Genomic DNA, 22,478 nt, shown 5'->3' with positions numbered 1-22,478 from the left:
GGTAACAATGTATTGTTTTTAACACTTGATTGTTTTTAACACTTGATTGGAAGCCGCCCAGAGTGGCTGGGGAAACTCAGCCAGATGGGCGGGGTATAAATAATAAATTATTATTATTGTAGCTGCCTTACGCAGAATCAGAGCATTGGTCCATCTAGTTCAGTAGCGTCTACACTTACAGGCATTGTGTCTCCAAGTTTTCCCACTGGGTTCTATCTTAGCCCTACCTGGAGATGCTGGGGTTTGCACCTGGGAACCTTCTTCATGCAAAGCATATTTTCTACCACTGACTGGCAGCCCTTTGCCAAAGGGACTTCTTTGCCTAACAGCAGCAACAACAATAAATAAATTAAATTTAAAACTTATCTTCAAGTTGCTAGCATGAATTCTATAGGTTTTAGGCACTCCCCACCCTGTCCCCACCTTTAAGTCTTGGAAAAGTGTGTGATTATAGTCTAGTGCAAATATAGTTTATAGAGAGAGAGAAAAAAAATATTCACACAGAATTTTGCTTGCAGTGATGTGATGGATTGTAAAGTTTAAGACTGGGAGTAGGTGGTATGATTTTACGCTTGTGAGTTAAAAGGCTCTCAAGATAGCCCTCCTTACGTGGTATTCTCTCAGAGCTGTCAGGTCACTGGGCGTTAGGGAGAGTATATTTTCTATGGTGTGCTTTTGGAATGCATTGTCAATGGGAAGTCATTGATACAAGAACTCTCATGGATACAAGAACTACTTTGAGGTTTTTCCCCCAATTGAAATTTTGTGAAATTAAAAATGATAATTAACTACCACATCTGTTCTTGTTAGTCTTTGCTTGAGATGGTTTTTTGCAGATACACTTTAGTCTGTATTTGAATTGTTTTTGGCTTTTAATTGATTTTTATTAATTACGTTTTTTGTTGTGATTGCATACTTTTGCTTTGTAATCTGCCTTGAGAGGGCATTTGCCATTAAAGGTGGCCTAAAAGTCTTTTGAATAAATAAGAATAATAATAATTTATTATTTGTACCCCGCCCATCTGGCTGGGTTTCCCCAGCCACTCTGGTCGGCTTCCACAAAGGCCAAAAATACACTAAGATGTCACACATTAAAAACTCCCCTGAACATTCCCTACATAAATTTTATCAGGGATTGAGATGCCAAAGACTAATTACAGGCAATATTGCTGATTCTATCTGGGAGCACTGAAGTATGAAATATATTTGTGGCACAATGAGCAAACCATGGTTAAGAGCTAAGTGGATTTTGATCTTAGTTATATGCATGAGTGTTGAGAGTATTTCCTCTTTGGGTAATAAAATATCTGTGCTTTCTTCAGCATCTGTGGTTGTGGTTCGGGTGAGTCTGGCTGTGCTGTATGTGGGTGTTGCAAAGCCTGTGCTAGAGAACTAGATGGCCAGGAAGCAAGGCAAAGAGGAATTCTGGATGCCGTAAAAGAGATGATACCACTGGACCTTCTGCTAGGTAAGTGATTTGAAAACGGGAAACATGGAAACCTTTGGAAAGGGGTTTAAGCTTAATGTTACCAGTCATTTCCTTGAGCTGACTTTGTGCTGCATGTAAAATCAGTCTTCCTGAAGAACTATACTTAAATGTAGTACTGTAGTTTAATTTAAGAATGTTAAATATGCTCTGTGCATTTTAATTTGGGATGAAATTTACTCTTGAGCCAGAGATGTTAAATTTCTGGACAATTTGAAGCCATGGATGAAACCTATATAAATGAATGGATGAAACCTAGATATAAATCTAGATCGTACTCAAAGTATACCCATTAAAATCAGTGGATTTAAGTAACTTTGACTTAAATCTATTGATTTCAAAGGGTCTATTCAGAGTATGACTAACATAGAGTATGACTACAGTATAACTAAAACTGTATTAAAAAGCATTTCACTCATCTGCCAAGAGAATATTTATTTAGGGTTTTTAAATTTGTTTCTTAGTATTTCCCATTTTTCCTTTGGTAAAAAAAGTTTCAGAAAAAACACCCAGCTCCGGACAGTTGGGGAACACTTGAGAAGAGTGCACCTTAGAAGCAATGGCAGGAACAGAGAATTGTCTAATGCAGTCATACCTCGGGTTGAATGTGCTTTGGGATGAGCACGTTCGAGTTGCGCTCTGCAGCAACCCAGAAGTAACGGAGCGCGTTACTTCTGGGTTTCGCCGCTTGCGCATGAGCAGACACTCAAAATGACATCATGCGCAGAAGCGTCGAAAAGCGATGCGTGCGTGCACAGACGTGCCGTCGCTGGTTACGTTTGCTTCTAGATGCGAACGGGGCTCCGGAACGAATCCTGTTCGCATCTACAGGTACCACTGTAGAGTGATCCCCCTTCTATTCCTAAAATTGTTTTTTTCTCATGCAGATAGATAAAGCACAGCACTCTTCCGCAGCTATATCTTTGATTCACAGCCTTACTTTCTTTTTAAAGTGCTTTAGAAATGATAGTATGCATTTCGTATGCTGACAGTATGAGAATTCACGGTTCCCTTTCTGGTTTTCTCCAGCTGTCCCTGTGCCTGGAGTTAATATCGAAGAACACCTCCAGTTGCGACAAGAAGAAAAGCGGCAGCGTGTGAACAGGAGGCACAGATTGGAAGAAGGGAGAGGTCAGCAGAACTAGCTTCTATTTAAGGCTTAAGTCTAAGTGGATAAACATTAATTCTGAGAAACTGACGTACAAAAATCAGCTTATAAATCCCAGAAATGAATGTATAAGGGCTGTGACTACAAACCAGTCTGAGATTATATTGCTGCTTTGTTGGGCTTTAATGGGAAACAGAGTCACAGAGTCTGACTTCTTTCCACAATGAATAGCTAAATCTATCTTCCTGAGCTACTGCAAAAACTTGGAATCTACTTTCCCCCAAGATGAACCTTTTCTGTGCGATCTGAAACATCTCTTACAGCAAATAATCTAAGAGGGGCAGGGGGAAGGCTCTGTAAGGAACACAGTACTTTTTGGTCTGCCTTAAATACTGCTATGATTAGTTCAAGAGTTTATTAGGTACTTAGGGCTTCAATGAGTTCTGAAACTAATAGGATGCGCCAACATAACTCTACCTATTTCGTTCCTTTTTTTAAAAAAAAAGCAAAAGGTGAACTCCTTAAAGTGCATCGAGTTCATGGATTTGGCAGATGGAATGAGGATTTAAAGACAGATATGTTGGGTTTTGCTCTTACATCAGCATGTAGGATACCAGTGCATGAAGATTAGTTTGTCTTCTAAGCGAATGAAGGATTTCCCTTTCTTAATGACAGTGTTATATGTTCAGGACACTATCGCTAAGCATGAAATATTTTACAATTTCTTAATTTGTCTTTAGATTGTCACAGGATTATCTTTCATTTTTGTTCTGTGGCATAGACTGATAGAATGCTGCAAAATGCAGTAGGCCAGCTGTGATAGTGCCCTGTGTGTTTTTCTTTTAAAATACCAAGAAACCATGTCTGGGAAAGGAATTGGGTCCCACTTCTGTGTGTATTAATGAGGAAAGGGTCAAATTATGTGTGTGTGTGTGTGTGCGCGCGCGCACCTTCACAGTGGGCACAGTTAGTGTATTTTGTATTTCAAGGAGGAATACTTTTCATGTAACCTTTAGGAGTTAGAAAAAAGCATCAGTGTGTCTGTTAAGATAGAACGGGTCAATGCTGTGTTTCAATATTAGTCGCATGTACCCAAGCAGTGCTTAATATTTTTACTCACTTTTTTAGTGCAGAGTTTGCTTTTTTATGTGGGTATTTGAATACATATCAGATTATTATGAAGGAACAAAATAGCTGGTTTTTAAGGTAAAAGTATATAATTTTAATGATTTTTTGGTAAGGGATAGTAAGATTTCATTTAGGCGCCCAAAAGAAATTGGCAAACCTTAGTTGAAGAAACCAAACCTCAGCTTTTGATCTTGCTAGCTGATTTCTATTCTGAAAACATTAGGCTCATTTGAAATCTTGAGCAGTTCATGTTGGATGGTCTCAGAATAGTTGCAACACAGAGGAGGACTGATGTGGCAGGACACCTCTGCACAGTGAAGGAGGAATGCAGTGATCTGAAATTAGTGCTGATTGGTCTGTTCAGGCATGAGACTTGCAAGAAACGCTGTTGATAGACAGTCTTCTAAAAAGGAATGGAATATTTAAGGTTTTTCTTTGGGATTTTTGTATTGGGCAGTGTGTGTTCTTTTGTCCATTCTCTTTAGAATGGACTCAATGTGCATTTGTCAACTGCTTCATTTGCTTTGACTGTGAGGAAGTAGACAACATGAAACCATTACCAAGTATTGCAAGATCTGAGACCTCCTGTGTTGTTGTTCTAGGTGCACATTCCTCTGCAACATGATTTGTGGCATTGGTATTCCTGGAAGAACCACCCTGAGATCTTATGATGACGGGCAGATATAAATGAAATAAATAGATAGTATTGAGTAAATGCATGAAACCCAAACTTCTGGCAGCATATCTTCTGGAAAAACCTGTCTTACCGTTTGATTGTAACATATCTTTTAAAAAACAACAAAAAAGACATGCAGCAGAACAAGTTTCTCCAGGTCACCTACAGATCAGCACATGTGGCACTGAGAGGGCCAGGGAGCAGATAGATTATAATCATCAGTGGAAGGAGCAAAGGACTTCTGGACTGGTCTTTCTCACAGCCCACCTCTCCTGATATTTTATATTTTTCTCTTTTGGAGAAAATAACAATGTATCCAGGCTTTTGGTGTTTAGATAAACTTGTTGTTGGGCTCTTGTTGATGTTCAGTAGTTTTACAATTCCCTCTTCACAATTGTAAAAACACCTGCTTTTTGGGTTTTGTGGCTTCCGGAAATCACGCTTTGGTTTTTGAATGTTTTGGAAGTCGAACGGTCTTCCAGAATGGATTATGTTCAAAAACCGAGGTACCACTGTATAGTGATTGTGCTTAAATGAGTAACCATGCAGGTAATAGATAATGTTTATTTTTCCATGCTGCAGTACAAGATTTTGGAGTCAGTTTGCTTTGTTGGTAGCCAGATGGGTGGGGCATAATTTATTTATTTATTTATTTATTTATTTTGCCCACAAAATACTTGCATAATAGTCATGTTGCCCTGTGTACACAGTTCCTACCCACAGGAGAGGGATTGGGATATTGTGAGCTGACCTCATTCTGTTGACTACCCATGTTCACACCTGTGTGATGTCTAGTCATTGACGGTCATAGTAGAATAGAAATCTATGTGTGTAGGCCAGATTGTGTCTTTAATAGCTATCAAAATAATAGGGATCAATCAAACCAAGATCTTTGTATATGACCATATTCTTATGCTGCATTAAACATACATTAGGCAGGTCCAGTGCAGGTCTGGTTGCTCAATGCATGATGGTAAATGACGCCTGCTTAGCTTTAAATTTACAGTCTGTTTTCCGTTTGGAGAAAATAGTTTGTACATTTAGGATTGATGTGTACTGGCTTTATTTGAGAGAGGGGAAAAAACTGATTGGGGAGGGGGGAAGGGAGAACTGAGCTCCAGTATTCATACCCAACAACACCACAGTGTTTTACTCTCGTGCCATTATGTAAGATTTCAGATGTACTCAGATTCTAATTAGAGTTTGATAATCTGTTCCAAAAGTATGAAATATTGAGTATTGATTATTGCATCCTTTTCCATGCTTTTAATTTGATTCTTTTTTTGTTTGTTGAACACAGTTTCCATTTTGTGAGCTTTCCTATGCATGTGCAAAAAATTTTCTCCTCAGGCCCCCTTGTATTTCCTGGTCCTATTTTTATGAACCATCGAGAGCAGGCTCTAGCCAGAATAAGACCCCATCCAACACAGCTAAAGCATAACCGGGACAAGCATAAAGGTATTTGGTCTTCCTTATTGATTGGGCTGGACTTACACCTATTCTTCAAGTTATTTTTCTATCCACTGGGTATTAAAAGAAGTTCACAAAACTTGCTGTATCTTCTGGCTAATCTTCAGTAACCTGAGGAGAAAGGAAAACACATTTTTAATGTTGAGCTCTTTTTCCTGTGAGAATATGTGAAAATGTGCACTACTTTCATTTTAATTTCCCTTTCCTTTAATGCATGCCGTTGTTTCATTGCTTTGTTTTCTTAATGAAAAATGGGACTGAGATCAAATAATTCCTTCTGGTAGGATTGGTGACTATATGCTGGCTGGCTATAAAATACATATTTTTGTCTACAGTGTGTACTTTGAAATCCTGAAACTGATAGCAACCATTGTTGGGAAACAGGCATTCCCGTCTGACCTTGAAGGAAGCACTTGTGTTTTTCACAGCAAGCAGGAGTGGACAACATGGTGGGGTAGCATGGTAGGGTTTGCACCCTGCCTCCCTGCCCTTCCGCTTCCCACAGAGCAGCATCAACTCAGTTGTTGGGAAGTCAGGCAACTATTGCTGCCCGCCATCCTGTCTGCTACTGGTAGCAACAGAGCTTGCAGTGTCCATGCAGGAGAAAAATAACCCATAGGGCTAGAGATGGTTCATGGGCTGTATACTGCTTACATCTGCTCTGGACTACTCAGGTCAGGTCCTTACTCATAAAGAATACTTGCCTCACTACCACTTGGTGCTGAACTTCAAAGCCCTAAAAGGCCTCGGCCCTGTACACCTGAAGGAGCATCTCTACCCCCACCATCTAGCCTGCACATTGAGATCCAGCTCTCACAACCTTCTGGCAGTTCCCTCCCTGCGAGAAGTAAAGTTGCTGGCAACCAGGCAGAGGGCTTTCTCGGTAGTGGTGCCCACCCTGTGGGACACCCTCTCATCGGATGTCGAAGAGATAAACTATTATATGACTTCCTATAGACATCTGAAGGCATCCCTGTTTAGAGAGGTTTTAATGTGTGATGTTTTATTATGTTATATTTTTCTGGGAGCTGCCCAGCGTGGCTGGGGCAACCCAGTCAGATTGGAGGATATAAATAATAAAATGATTATTGTTATTATTACTCAGAATCCTGAAATGTATAACCTTTTAATAAGTGTAGAATAGGCATCCCTCCTGCAAATCTATCTATATCTACCGTATATCCATATATTGTGTGTGTGTGTGTGGCAGTGGCAGTGGAAGGAAGCAAGCACTGACACTCCACATTAACCTAATTTCAGTTGTACAGTCGTTCTGTTTGAACATGGGCTCTAGATGTTGAACTCATATTGAAAACATGGTTTTAACATACAGGATCAGGAAGATTCCTAGTGGTTTAAATCCATGTGATATATTGGTGGGGTGTGTGTGTGTGTGAGAGAGAAGCTCTTCGTGGTACCACTGGATGTGGTGAGAGTTTTAGACAAGCACACAAACAGCATGGGGACAAGCAGAGACAAAAATGGGGGCAGATGGAGCACTGGCCCAAGGACTCATGAGCTTGAAGGAGCCCACCAGCTTTCTTGAACTACATAGCTCCCACTCATTGGTTGACCCTCTACCCCCCAGGAGCCTGGTGCATGTGACCTTTTCAGTTTTGATTCGGCTCCTCTGTGCAGCAGCTGCCTTCTATAAGATCCCCAGCATGCCGTGCTCATGTGGAGAATTGCACGTTGGGTAATTTTATGGAGGGCAACTGCTGCACAGAGGAGCTGAATCTTGCAGGCTGAAAGAGTAGGCAGCACATGCTGGACAGCCTGCTCTCCTTTCTCCAAGCAGATCTGGTGCTTCAGTGCCGTAAACAAAAAAGTGGCAAACAGCAGGAGTCTGAAGATGAAGCAGCAACAGCAGTTCCCATTTCCTTCTGCATTAGCCTTGCTGGTATCAATAAAATATTTTTGAACAGTGATTTTTTTAAAAAAAACAACAACCCAAAGATGTTTAAGGTGGCTGACGCTCTAGTGAGCAACCAATATATTGCAGGCTTTAAATCAGCCCCACAGTTGATTACTTATTTTGTACCTTAATCTTTTCCCCAAGAATGCTGTGTAGATGCCTTAAACTCAAAAGCATGCATTCTTATCATTATCTGATGAGGAAAGCCGTTTAACAAGTCTTTGTTGCATAATTTCATTAACTTTAGCAGTGTGGTTTTATGGATGTAAATACTTGCAGTTGAGAGCTGTCTCTACACAGCTGAATCAGGTTTGAACACTTGGAAATTCCATATGCTATTGAAACAAATGCTAGATTCACAAACCAGTTAAGCTTCCCTGCTTGGATTTTATAGAACTGCCCTTAACCATGTCTATTCAAAAGTATGTCCTGTTGAACTGGTGTGGATTACTCCCAAGTAAAAGTAGGGTTAGTTAGGATTGTGGGTTTAGCCTGTTGAGAGGGAAACCTAAATTTTAGAATATTCCCATTGGAATTAAGAGACTGTTGCATTTGAATTTCTTTTCTTTTATTAATTCCCAGTAGTGTAACACAGGATTAACAAAATGAGTTTTCCTCTGGACCAAAATTATAGCGTTGAAAGGAAGAAAGCTTTGGCTAAGTGGAGTTTTGTGTTCAAGGTCTATGAACTCCATTCAGTCTCAGTAATTAAAAACTTTCAACTCAAAAACTTAATTCCAAGTAAAAACAACAAGGAATCCTATAGCACATTAAAGACTTAACAGATTTGTTATGGCAGAAGGTTTCATGGACTGAAGTCCACTTGCTTTGTCAGATGCATTAATTCTTAGTTTTGCAGGTATATAAAGGAGAAAATTAAAAGGTGGGAGTTGAATGACAATGAGATTCAAAAGAATACAGTTGGTGATGGTGAGTTTAAGTGTGTGTTCAATATGCACCTCTTTTACAGTAGCTAGTTCTGGACAGTTTTGTAAGTCCGAGAGGGAGGATGTGATTTGAGAATGAAGGGGAGTGGCCATGGGGCTGTCTACATATATTTTGCATGGATTGTTGGATTTAGTCATGCTATAGTGAGCAGATTCAGAGTGCCTGTCACTCACAAAAGTCTCTGGATGTTTGAACAGTCAAAAGCAAGTCAGAAAAATACAGCTCAGAACTTGGGCTGTATGGGGTCGTGGCAAGCCAAACCTTGGAAGGGCTGCATCCAGCTCTGGTTTCCTCCAGTTATAAACACTGCTCCCATGGTGATCAAAGCCCCCTAATGTGACCCATACTCCCTGGCGCCTGGCACTTCGAAAGGTAAAGAATGGAATTTCAAAATTTCAACCTCTTGAAAAGAATGGACCCAGGCCAAATGCAAGGTGACAAGATGGCACCTACATCTCAAAGAATGGCTCACTCAAACCAAGCTAACCTTAAAATTAACAACTTTAGGAAAGAATTGGCAGCCCAACTTAGTTAAGCAGTTAAAGAAAAAATAAAATTGCTACACTTGCTTAGAAAATGTGATTTGTGGGATGTCTGGTTTGAGAGTCATCCTGCAGATCATTGCTCCACGTTCCATTTGCCAGTCTGCAGAACTGTGTTTCTCTTGGAGGGTCTGTTCCCAGCTGTACGTAGGGAAGATAAGCATTACTGATCACATTCCAGTTTCAGTAGAAATGACTGCCTTAAAAAAATGGTCAAGCTTTGACTACTCTGCAGACAAAATACAAGATAGCTCACTTCATTACTTTTCTCAAAACAATACAACAAATATTTCTCTTACCACACAGTGGGAGACAATGAAGGCTACAGTACATGGGGTGTGCTTCAGAAAGAGCTGCCATTAAAGATAGGAATAGGCAACAAAAAACAGATCTAGTATAGCAAAGAGCCGAATTATTGGCAAAATATGGTGAATCTGGCTCAAAAATATATTTAGGAATTTAGGGATGAAAAGAAAAGAATTGAAGTTTCTGAATGTCCACAGCCATGATTGATCTACCCTATACAAAACAGATTTTATGAATATGGGAGTAGGGAATCTTGGTTGTTAGCAAATGGAATAAAGGGGGGGGAGGGGGGAGCATGTTGTACGTAAAATTCAGTTAAGCAATAGGTACATGAACGTGGAATCCAGTGGAGATCTTTTAGGCTTTTGCAGCTTTCTATGAGTAATGGTATGCATCAGGACATACTGAGACCAAAGTAATTTAAGCTTACTTATCTAAAATACAAATTCAATAATTAACAGGAGAGGAGAGATGTGGGCTTAATTCATATATCGCTAAGGAAGAAATCAAAGAAGTGATTAGTTCTCTTAAAATAAGTCACTGCGCCCTGACCATTTTATTAATGAATTCTATAAACATTATAAGGGAATTTTGTTGTTTAATGGAAATCTGGGCGGCAAATCTCCCTGACACGTGGAAATCACTCATAGTTATTGTAATCCCCAAGCTCTTAGCAATGGTTTGATAGCTCAAAAGCAAAAAAGGTTGTTTTTTTTTAAATTAAAAAAACGGTTTCAGACTTCTGCTGTTTCATGGCAGTAGCAAGTAAAACATTATTGGCAACATACCATTAAGGACAAAAACCAGGCAGGTAAAACATGGAATAGGAATGTCCGGTTGGGGAGGGATGTCATCTGGGAATCTCAGTTTGCTCCACCAGTTCATATCTGCTCTGTGTTCCAAATCAGTCTGTAATTTTTCAAAAAAAGTTTGTTTAGGTTTGTATGTACTGTATTTGGACACCTGTTTAGGACAAAAGTAATTTCCATGAGGTCAGGGAATTAATTTTTGATCCCTTGGAGAAATTTGAAAACATAAAGCTTTTGTTTCTTATAATTAACCATAAGGCCCAAGACCTTCCTAAAACAATTCAGTTTGTCCTTGATCAGAGAACACAAACCATTAAGGACAAAAGTAGTGAAGAGTGTATTGTGAGTGTGTTCATAGTCTTCACTTTCAGTAAACAGTTGTGCATCATTTCAGGGTTAAAGAAGGATATTTGTGTGGTTTTTTTAATAAAGGCATGGAGTTGTTAAGAAACATCTGTTTTTAAATTCTAAACACTCAGTTTGCATAGTTCTTGACCTTTAAAATCAGCATCATTGTTTCGACTCAACTGATGTGAAAATTCATTCTTGAGGAAAGGACTTGAGTTTCTGTGCAGCACGTCTAATGTATTCAACAACTGAATATAAATAGCGATAAAACAAAACATGTAGCATCTGAGAAATAGAGTTTGATAAAGCCTAGGCACTTTTAAAATGAATACTACTCTTTAAAATTACATAAGTGGGTTAATGTTATTGGTTGTTAACTTGGCTGTAATATAAAATAGAAAAGAGCACAATTTTAAAATTATAAACTTTTTAAAATAAAATGTGGTTTTGTGCTTAACACATTTCATAAGTATAAGCTGTGCTTGGAAAGCCAACTTTGATTAGTCAGTTTGTCTTTCCACAACTCTATTTCATCAATAAATATGTTACTTTATATATGTAGTTTGACTCAACTTTAAGCAATTGAATTGCAGAGCAGCCATAGTTCAGTGAATAATTCATATGGCTTGCATGCAGAAGTTTCCAGGTTTAGTCCTTAGTATTGTGGCTAACTCCTTCCTGTAACGCTGGGGAGCAGCAGTATAGATAAGATTGATCATGATGGACTGATGGTCAGATTGGGAAAGCACTAACTAGGCTTTGGGAAGAAGGAGGAAGGAGTACTTTAGGACCCTGTCAGAGCCCTCATGCCTCCTTCCCAGTGCCCAGTGTCTCGCTTACCCAACTTTGGGAAGTTAGTGCCAGGGCTGGGGGAGGGGCTTCAGATGTTGCTGAGGTCCTCTAAAAAAGGCATTGAGGGCCGCGCATTGGCCCACCCTGTTCTAGGTGGCTGATGGCTGGAACGTACTGCAGTGCAATGAAAGTGAGCTTTTTTGAATCCAGAGAAAATTGCAAATTCCTACACTGTCAACCACAGGCAATGCTTTGTATAGTGGCGATTCTCATCCTGTATTACGTGTCATCAATATGTGACTTTTGCACTTACTAAGTGCTGGCGTGCTCTGGTCCATGGGGTCACGAAGAGTCGGGCATGACTAAACAACAACAACAAGTGTTGTTAAGACCAAACCATTGTTGCAGACTGTGAAGAATAAGAATTTAGTGTTGAGATATAGGTACAGATTTAGTAGTACTTAAAACAGCAAACCATTTACTGTAGGATATAGCTGGCGTAGTTATATAGGTTCAGCTGAAGGTCAAGGATGCATCTCTGAAGCAAACTGGATTTCAGTTTCGGTAGGTTAATGCATGAATTTGAAGTTTTGTGTCTTAAAATACAGCAGGATCCTTTTCTGCCAGGGTTGCTAAAGCTGATGTATTTATTTATTTATTGCATTGGCACAATATATGTGAGTTTATCCAGCTTTATCCTCAAAACTGGATTCTGAGAGCTCTGTTGTGCCCATCCAGCAGCCTTCATTACTGAAGTCAGGATTTAAACTACGTTCCCCCTCCCCTATTCCTGCCTTCCTTTCTGTCCACCAGCTGGCCATTTTGAGTATTCTCCTCCTCTTTCCCATCCCTTGCCTTGTCCTTCACCCTGCAAAGACAGTTTTGCAAACCTGGAGGAAAGAGTTGTAAATGGCCAGGTGCATCAAACACTTTTTACACTGAAAAAAATACAGGTACGAAGTGGGCTTTAGAAACCTTCAAGTTTTGAAGACCCAGTTTGAACATCTGACTTTTTCTCTCACACAGACTTCTTAGTACAGTTTAGTCCAGAAAATGTTGAACTTCCTAGCTCTAAATTAACACGGATCTTGGTTGTGCATGTTCAGTTGTGAGGCCTTTTCACTGTGCTTTGGTCTCGCTGTACTTGATTTCATCTCCCCTGAAAAGTTAGTTGGCCTGCAGTTCCCACTCTCTGGTATTTCTGTCTTTTTTTGCCCTTGGGGCGGGGGGAATTACTGTTGCAAGTCGCAGCAGTGGGATGTTACAAATTTAAGGCGCTGAACATCTTGTCACCCTCCCTGCCTTTTCTTCATATAGCTTTCTCCTAGCTTTCACAACTAGATGTTTGCAGTGATTTCTACTTGCTTTCATCTTTCAGATAGTTACCTTCCCTTTCATAGGCTTCTGAGATTATGCTAACTGGCCCTTTTAAACATAGAATTCAAGTTTAGTTGCTTGAATTTGGAGTGTTGGTATTAATGGATTATTCATTGAGAGTCGTGTGTGTTCTGTGCCAGAAAGTTCCAGTCTTTTAGCTGGAATCCCATTTTCCGTTCATGGGATAGATTATATCAGTGCTTTTTTCTGGAGGGACGCAGGGGTACACACACCCCTAAACAGTTTGTGAATCTAAGTTTGGCCACATTGAGGGGCAGTATTTCAGTATGAGTAGGAAGATGAGAGTACCCCTCAAAAATTTTTTTAGAAAAAAAGCATTGGATTATATAAATTTGTGTGCTAGCAAATGTTTTCTTGCAAGTTCTGTTTTGTAGAAACCTCTCTTTATCTGCTGACACGGAAGTAACGACAAAAAATAGAGAGTAGTATGGATCCTTGAAAGGAGGAAGGGATATCAACCATGGCTATAGGTTATGGCTTCAAAGCCCTATCCCATGACCTTGGCAAACCTCAGGTTTCTTAGATTTATAGCAAACATTGCTGAAATCTATTGCAGTTTCTCCTCCGCTCCACCCCACTCCATACATTTGATAAAAATCACTCTTGATCCTTCGATGACTGCATATGGCCCCGTTTGTTTTTCCTTTCATTTTGCCATACTCAGAAAAGTACCTATTTTTAAAACAATTGAAAAGCAGAACTTGACAAAAAAGTATTCCCCTCCCCCATCTAAACTACTGTTTTAGTCGAATGAAAATGTATACCCATGTAATTGATGTGCAACGCTCCTTTGATTAATTGATCAAGATCCCTTTAATTGCATTGCAGCCCTAATTACTAGGATTGCATGCTTTAATTGGTTTAATCATTGCATCTTTAGCTGATTAATCAGTCAGTGGTGGCCAACTTTAATTTGTGGAGCTGAGATTAAGGGTGCACTTTTTTTGTTCGTAGGGACTATTTTAGTTCTGTTGTTAATAGATGAATGAATCAAAACTTGGTGGTATCTAACTAAGTGCTTATGCTGGCACAATGATTTCTGCTTCTCAAATGGAAGTTGCCCTCTTGTCCCCCCTGCAAACCCCCCTCTGGAGGGTTGGGGGAACCACAGAATCCCTAGGGGGCACATGGGGAAAGAAGAAGGGGGAAGTTGTGTAACTCAGTTGAAGGTCCTTGTGCTAACAGAAGCACTTTCTTGGATGCCGCCCTTGAAATGTGAACATCACATACACTGAATAATAATAATATCCAGTTAGTTATGGTGCTACATTTCTTTGGAATGACTCTCACCCTTCTTTGTAATGCAGCTGGTTTAGTGTGGCCATTACAAAACTCAGGATTCAGTATTTATCTCAACAGCAGCCACTGCTTGCTTGTTTAAATCAAGCGTTGTTTTTATTTTGTGTGTGTGAACTGGGCATGGTGGTGTAATTGCTACATATTTGGGGGAAAAAAGCAAAAAGGCTTCTCACATACTCTTGCATTTTAACTGCACCATCCGTTAAACACAAGCAACAGTTTTATGTATCCATCCAATTTTTAAACAACATACCATTTTGCAACATTAGCAATTTACATACAAATTGTGATTCTGAAGTTCCTAATTTCTTCAGATATATGCTGGGAAGTTTGGGGGTCTTTTTGCCTTTAATATTACTGAATTAAGTAATAGGGATTTTGCTGAACTTGCTGAGTGTTCCCTGTAACATTTAAAAGTCTTGTTTTAGAAGAATATCAGTTTACCACTGAATAAATGACAGTTATTCTCTTCTGATTTTTCATAGTCACCAATATTGATATCTGTTACTGTAGTAACCCCTGCCCCCAAACCTTTTACCTGCGCTGCTTAATCCTTTTAGTTGTTATGCTATTGCTCACTGCTCCTTCCACTTATTGAGGAATGGTATGGGGTGTAATTGCGCGTTATGTTTGTAGATGGAAGTGGAGACAGGAGTGAGAAGGATGCCAGCAAAATCACAACCTACCCACCTGGGGCAGTCCGCTTTGACTGTGAACTCCGAGCAGCACAAGTTAGCTGTGGATTTCACCATTCAGGTAGATAACAGAAATATTTATGTCATGTTGACTTCATTTTTCCAATGTTAGTTGTAAGAGTTTCAATCGATCATAGCTTCCCCAGAAAGCTTTGGGAGCTCGTGCTACAGTGGTGCCTCGCAAAACGAAATTAATCTGTTCCGTGAGGCTCTTCGTATAGCGGTTTTTTCGTCTTGCGAAGCAAGCCCATTGACAGCTTAGCGGATTAGCGCTATTAGCGGTTTAGCGGCTTTTAGCGATCAGCTGTTAAGCGGCTTATCAGCGGATCAGTTGGTAAGCGGCTTAGCGGCTTAGGAAAAGGGGGGAAAAGGGGAAAAACCCCGCAGTAACTCGCAAGATATTTTCGTCTTGCGAAGCAAGCCCATAGGGAAATTCGTTTTGCGAAGCGCCTCCAAAACAGAAAAACCCTTTCGTCTAGCGGGTTTTCTGTCTTGCGAGGCGTTCGTCTTGCGGGGCACCACTGTATATGTACTTACATTAAATAAACGAGATGCACATTTCAGTCCTTAAAATGATACTTGATGCCTCTAGAATAGGGGTGTGGGAACTTCATTGACCTTGTGGAAGCATTCCCTGTTGGCCAAGGATGGGCAACCTATGGCCCTCTAATAGTTGTACTTCCAACTCACATCGGTCCCAGCTAGCATGGCTAATAAGTAGGGAAACGATGGGAGTTTTAGTTCCCCATCCTTATCCTTGATCAGCCCTCTGGATGCCACATGCCAGCAGTTGGTGGTGGTGTTGGGGCAAAACAAGAGTGGACAAAGCCAAAGTGGGCATTGCCTTCTCACATAAACACTAATACATACTGCATGCATGCCACACCCACTAATCCATGTAGCATGTGAAGACTTGCATGCGTACACAAGACACATGCAGTGCACACATATGTGCTTTCATTCCTCCCACCTTAGTAAAGGTAAAGGGACCCCTGACCATTAGGTCCAGTTGTGACCGACTCTGGGGTTGTGATGCTCATCTCGCTTTATTGGCTGAGGGAGCCGGCGTACAGCTTCCGGGTCATGTGGCCAGCATGACTAAGCCGCTTCTGGCGAACCACAGCAGTGCACAGAAACACCATTTACCTTCCCGCGGGAGTGGTACCTATTTATCTACTTGCACTTTGACATGCCTTTGAACTGCTAGGTTGGCAGGAGCAGGGACCGAGCAATGGGAGCTCACCCCGTCGCCGGGATTCGAACCGCCGACCTTCTGATCGGCAAGTCCTAGGCTCTGTGGTTTAACCCACAGCGCCACCCACGTCCCCCCCACCTTAGTAGTTAGATTTTTAAATTTTTTTTTTTGCTGTTTTTCAAACCTAACTGCTGATGGGGAAGGGGAGTCTTCGTGGAGATTGTAGGTGTCATTCCTCCCCTCCCTCAAGCAATAGTCTTAATTGCCACCAATAGTTGTTGTCAAGCCCAAATGCCTGGAGGGGATCTGTTTTTGATGAGGGCGTTGGAGTTCATGATAAGGGCACCCCGGCTGCAGTTACCCTGGCCATGCCCAGACTTGGGGGGAAAAAACTCCAATAAAGCTTTTTCTCAACCTAAAACCTGCCAGGGGGTGTGCATGGAGGGGATTAAGTTGACCAGATGGAGAGACCCAAGGGTTGTATCTGGCCAGTGGGACTCCGGATCCTCACCCCTGTTTTAGAAGTAACATACTCTTCATTCATGCTAACATCTATCCAACTGTTCTTCAATGAACTTTTAATTTGCAAAATTATATGTCATCCAAATGATTTCTGCATCAAATGCTGAAAAAACCAAGAAAGCACCCCATTCTTGTTTTTACTGGACACATTGGAAAGATTTCATACTGGGAAGACTTGTAGAAAGTGAAAACTTCTAAAATCCTGTATTTTAACCCTTAGTTGTTCTGATGGAGAATGGCGATGTTTACACATTTGGATATGGGCAGCATGGGCAACTTGGACATGGAGACGTTAATTCCAGGTATGTGACTATAAATGTGTTTTAAATATGAAATCGTTGCATCTTTATTCTGTTTGCAGAATACTTTCAGTTTTGCATTTTCCCTACAATGACTCAAATGCTTTTGAAGGTAGTAGGATTTTCCCCCATGAGAGCAAAGCGATATAATGTTATCACATCTAGCCTTTAATATTTGATGCTTTTGTATGAATGATAGACACATTCTGATTTGTGTATGGGTGTGTATACGCATATATATCTCACCGATATCCACATGTAAACTATGTTCAGTTCAATTTATTGTGTTTAGCACGCAGCCATGACACGCATAAAAATAGTAATAACAAGGTTACTGGTAATAATGGTGGCTTACCTTTCTCCTCCCTGACCTTTACTGGTTAAATCATTTCCCATTCTCCCTTTAAGTTTTATTACACGAATTTGTAAAGCCTCGGCAAGAAATTTGGATGTTCTAAAGAATATATACCTCTCTACATCAGACAACAAAAACAGGTCTTTGCAAGAGACGTGTATATGCATATATATCTCACCTGTATCCACATGTAAACTATGTTCAGTTCAATTTATTGTGTTTCAATATGGCAAATATTGTTAATGGAAAGTAAATACGTCATGTTATGGATCAGATTTATGAGACAAAAGTGTGACAGTGGCCACATTTTCATGTCATGGTAAGCCATAAACCATGGCTTACTGTGTGTAAATGTGTAGCCAAGGTTTGTTCTTAGTTTACTGAGTGTGGTCCCATGAAACAAGAGTAGCGAAACAGGCACCGTTTACTTGCACATAGTAAGTGTGGTGTATGTCACCTGTAGCCCTCCAGATGTTACGAGACTCCCAATCCCATCATCATCGGCTATTGAACATGGGATTTGGAGTCTAATAACATCTCGATTAGTGTTTCAGACAAGAAACAAAACAGTAGAAAAGTATAACCAGTTAAACAATCTGAATGGCAGTGAAAAAGAGTTAAATAGCGGGTAGTTTGGAAGAGGGGGTAGTAGCATTGCATGGATATTTAAATAACCATTCATACTACCAAATTGTGCAATTCTGCCCTATGTTTATGAGCACTATTCACTATTCTAATGGTTTCTTTATCCTCACAATTTAACTGTCAAATGTTCTTTAGCATTTAAACATTTTCTATTTAATTGTACCACTTCAGCTTCATTCACTGATATCATGTAAAATACATATGGACTATATTTTTGATAGAAGATGAATGTATACATAATAAAAGATGCACTTACTTTGTTCTAACTTAGGGGATGCCCTACTCTAGTACAGGCACTTCCAGGACCTAGCACACAAGTTACTGCAGGCAGCAATCATACAGGTATTCTGTTAATGGATGGACAAGTCTTCACATTTGGAAGCTTCTCGGTAAGATTTTTGTTAAAATTACATTTTCATATTGGAAACACCTTAAAGATTATTAACTGGTATAAGTTCATATGTATTTATTTTTGCCTGCTTTAAAGATTGATTTTTGTTTGTCTGCTGGTTTATTATATATCTTTATTTTTTTCTTTGTGCTGCTATGTATTGGGGTGGGGAGACTAAATAACAATAATCTTTGCTTTTCCAAATAAGCTTTTTTCATTTATTGGTTGATGCCACTAAGTCTTTGAATTGAAGAGATTTCTCCAGTTTCAAGCCTCATCTCATGCTCTTTATGAGCCAAGTCCAAATCCTACTGAAGTTCAGACGCAGCTTACAATGTGTTTGGTTCAGTATGATTCCAGTCAGCTCATACTACTTCCTTCCCTTTCCCACCAAAATGTACCTGACAGTGATAGCAGAGACGAATTATATTGGGAGGTCCCACACAGCCCTAGAGGTTGGAATGCGGGGTCCAGGCCCACCAGAAACCATAGGAGAACTCCATAATTCCAAATGGAAGCACCAGCATAGTTTATGCTCAGCCAGGTTGGGATGAGAATGGGCAGGAGGAGTCATGAGTGGCTTCTTGGTGGAGACAGCGATCTAAAACCATTGAAATTAATGAGTTGCTTTGGGGCCAATCTGAACCAATCCCAAAATAACCTGTTCAAGTGGTGCTTTTTACAAACTGAGCTCACAGTCCAACTGTAAAACCATGACATTACATGCTTATTGAGATACATAATATTTGTTGTCTGATAAAAAGGGGGGCAGCTCTATACCAAGCCTGGGGGTCAAAACAAGGCACCAGCTTACATCTTCTCAGATGTATATCAGGCTTCAGTCCAGAAATGTTGCTCCACATTATCTGCTGCCCCTTAGGCACAGATTCTTCCCAGCACCAAATCCTTTAGCAGACCTCTTTTTCTCATGGGTATTTCAGTGTTGTGATTTATTCAGCATGTCCAGCTCTCCTTTCCCTAATAGCCCATTCTTTTGGGGGCTTACTCCCCAAAAGAATGGACTATTAGGGAAAGGAGAGATGGACATGCTGAAGAAATCACAACACTGAAACCTTTCTGGAATCTCTGTAGAGTTGTCTTATTAGAGTTATCCACCTTGCCCATTCTATTCCCAGTGTCTCCACTGGCCGCCTTCCCTTCCTCTCCCCTCTCTCGGAAGCTTTTCATACCCTCCTTCTTTCCCCTCCTTTCCTTCTGCCAAAGGTGTAGCAATTGGACTCTTTCGGTGCCATCAGGCAGCTGGTGGAAAGAGCCCTGCCCTTTACCCATAGCTGGAGTCTTCAGGCAGTGTGCAGATATGGCCTCCTCAGGAGTCATTGCCTGCTGGTGTAGATCAGGGCCTGCTTAATGGGCCATGGGCCAGTATAGGATTTGTGCACCCTGGCACCTCACAGTGCTGCATATTTATGTTTTCTACACTGATGATGCTTGATAATGCTAGTTCGTGAAATGTTTGCATTTCTAACCATTGTCATTTTCTAACTTACATCTTTAGAAAGGGCAGCTTGGGAGGCCCATTTTGGATATTCCTTACTGGAATGCAAAACCAGCACCCATGCCTAACATAGGATCAAAGTACGGACGCAAAGCAACTTGGATTGGAGCAAGTGGTGACCAGACTTTTCTTCGCATCGATGAAGCTCTCATTAACTCTCATGTGCTTGCTACATCAGAAATCTTTGCTAGCAGACACATAATAGGCAAGGTTCATTTGCTCTTTTGTTGTAACTGAAAGGAAGTAATGAAGTTGAGGTCAACCTGTTGTGTTTGTGTTTGCTGGTGTATTGGCTTCCTCAAAGCATAATAAATATGTTTTCATCTCTCTATGTTATTGCCATTTGAGAGAATGAATGAGGACTAAGTATATGAATTCTTGTTTTTCCCCAGGCTTGGTTCCTGCAAGCATATCAGAGCCTCCTCCATTTAAGTGTCTCTTGATAAATAAAGTTGACGGAAGTTGCAAAACATTTAATGATTCTGAGCAGGAGGACCTTCAAGGATTTGGTGTATGTCTAGATCCTGTTTATGACGTTGTTTGGAGGTAAATGTTGGCTGAAGATAGCTGCTGGGAATATAGTTATCTGGGTTTGAGAGAGCTCATGAAGGATGGTCTAGGAAACATTGAACTTTATTCCACTTGTGGCTTCAGCTAGTTCCTTCTGTTCTTATGTGGAGAATCTTGGCTTCCTTCCACTTAATGTTTTGGAAATAAGTTCTTAGCCAGCAATGTTATAGAGGAAGTATAGATGCTTGACCATTATATCAGTATATACTGTGATGTATGTGTCTAGAAATGGCATTGGGGTTGGGGGCTGTTGCTTAAATGTAGCTGGCACACGGCAGTGAGAAAATGGGTGAGAATCATTGTTTGGAATCAATTAGACTTTAATAGTAATGGCATGAAAAGATGACTGCTGCATCGTTCTTGCTTTACATTTGAAACATCTTCTTTTGGTCAGGTTTCGACCCAATACCAGAGAACTGTGGAGTTACAATGCAGTTGTAGCTGATTCCAGACTTCCCTCGGCCCCTGACATGCAATCCCGCTGCAGTATTCTAAGCCCAGAACTGGCTCTTCCAACGGGGTCCAAAGCTCTTACAACAAGGTCACATGCGGCTTTGCACATTCTAGGTATGAATAGTTGACCTTGAATAGCTGAAATTAAGTTGATGAGATGTGATTTTTATTAACTTCTAGAAAACTGTGCTTCACTTGTCCTGGTGCTTTAGTAGTTCACTTAAAGACATTATTTACCTGAAGACTTTGAATGTCAAATGGTAGCACTTCAGTTAATCCATGTTCTCTTAGGTTTCAAACACTAAGCCTATTTCCTATCTAAGTGAATCTGCCTTCTGTGTAGATTCTTGCAAGCTGTTAACCCCTGCACTTTGTAAAGCTACTTTGAAAGCATCTAAGCATCATTCAATCTAACGGAGATTAGCAAAACAAGAAATTTATAAATTGGTAATCCTAGTTTAGAACTTGGAAAGAATTACTTCTGCTTGGTAATAAGAGCACTTTTACTCTGAGATAATTTATTGAAAAGGTGGCAACAGGAAGGGTGCACTATGGTAGTTTCAGTACCCTTGCTAAAACGAATGGGTAGTATTCAGTAAATTCATTGTATAGTACAAATATAAGCTGTGCTATGCAACTTCCTTGCCTGCCTAAATCTGCTCCAGAGGAACCCCCGGAGCAAAATTTAGGAGGTGTGAGAAGAGAAGGCAGGAGAGTTACATTCCTCTAAACATTGTTACAGATAACTTTCAGTCTAATGTAAAGAAACTCGAGCCTAATCTGGGTTACCACCAGTCATATTTGGGAGTTCTTTCCAATTCATCTGCAGATCTGTCCCAGACATTCTTTTCTAAACCCCATATGATTTTGTTTCCTAGATTAGCAGTACTGGTCAGAATTAATTGGAGGTCTGGTGTGGTCAATTAGTATAGCTTGATCACATTTCTTACAGACACTAGTCCTTCTACCAGAATGTGCTCAGTTTATTTTTCTTTCTTGTTTTTAGGCTGTCTTGATACATTGGCTGCTATGCAGGACTTAAAAATGGGCGTGGCAAATACAGAAGAAGAAACGCAAGCTGTAATGAAAGTGTATTCCAAAGAAGACTATAGCATTGTCAACAGATTTGAAAGTATCTATCTATGTATCAAATACAGATTTTCCTTCCTGTATGTAGTGCATGAAGCTGAACGTGCAAAAACTTACCTTTTCCTTCTCCCTTTAGGTCACGGAGGGGGCTGGGGTTACTCAGCCCACTCAGTAGAAGCCATCCGCTTTTGTGCCGATACTGACATCTTACTTGGTGGACTTGGCCTCTTTGGTGGCAGGGGCGAATATACTGCCAAAATAAAGGTAAGAAAAAGTTTGTTTTGGAGCATGTTTAAATCTTAGTTTAGAATATAGCATTACACTGATCAGGAATAGGAAATGAGAAAGAGGGTAAAAAAAGAGCTCTAGATTTTTTGGAACCACAGGGAAACAGCTTTCCTGGGAAGAAAACTAAATTTGAAAACAAGAGAAAACTTGCAGTAAATAAAGACATGTGATTTATGTTTCATACCACCCTTCAACGCAACACATTTTTTCGGGGGGTGGGGTAGAATGACATACT

The 22,478-nt window shown here is 40.3% G+C and overlaps 1 protein-coding gene and 1 long non-coding RNA gene across 14 annotated transcripts in view; one reads left to right on the top strand and one right to left on the bottom strand.

The window, feature by feature from the left end:
• Nucleotides 1–22,478, top strand: part of MYCBP2 (MYC binding protein 2) — a 139,336-nt gene that overhangs the window by 34,393 nt on the left and 82,465 nt on the right. For 11 of the 13 annotated variants that reach the window (XM_081907260.1, XM_081907258.1, XM_081907255.1 and 8 more), the window contains exons 16-26: nucleotides 1,323–1,468; nucleotides 2,516–2,617; nucleotides 5,749–5,856; nucleotides 14,862–14,981; nucleotides 16,858–16,939; nucleotides 18,208–18,325; nucleotides 19,844–20,048; nucleotides 20,236–20,389; nucleotides 20,808–20,980; nucleotides 21,873–21,998; nucleotides 22,092–22,219. In XM_081907260.1, coding sequence (XP_081763386.1) covers nucleotides 1,323–1,468; nucleotides 2,516–2,617; nucleotides 5,749–5,856; nucleotides 14,862–14,981; nucleotides 16,858–16,939; nucleotides 18,208–18,325; nucleotides 19,844–20,048; nucleotides 20,236–20,389; nucleotides 20,808–20,980; nucleotides 21,873–21,998; nucleotides 22,092–22,219 — 1,462 coding nt within the window. The remainder of the gene's footprint in view (nucleotides 1–1,322; nucleotides 1,469–2,515; nucleotides 2,618–5,748; nucleotides 5,857–14,861; nucleotides 14,982–16,857; nucleotides 16,940–18,207; nucleotides 18,326–19,843; nucleotides 20,049–20,235; nucleotides 20,390–20,807; nucleotides 20,981–21,872; nucleotides 21,999–22,091; nucleotides 22,220–22,478) is intronic. The other 2 variants (XM_081907261.1, XM_081907259.1) reach the window with 1 other exon arrangement.
• Nucleotides 2,634–22,207, bottom strand: LOC309367767. The gene is made up of 3 exons (XR_014167339.1): nucleotides 22,073–22,207; nucleotides 5,889–5,979; nucleotides 2,634–4,122 (listed from the first exon to the last, which is right to left on the bottom strand). It is a non-coding gene; the product is annotated as an uncharacterized lncRNA (long non-coding RNA).

Source organism: Podarcis melisellensis, assembly GCF_964234715.1.
Source record: "Podarcis melisellensis genome assembly, chromosome: 4".
NCBI lineage: Eukaryota > Metazoa > Chordata > Lepidosauria > Squamata > Lacertidae > Podarcis > Podarcis melisellensis.
Note: the sequence above shows the minus strand (reverse complement) of the source record. Positions and strands in the feature narration are given on the sequence as shown.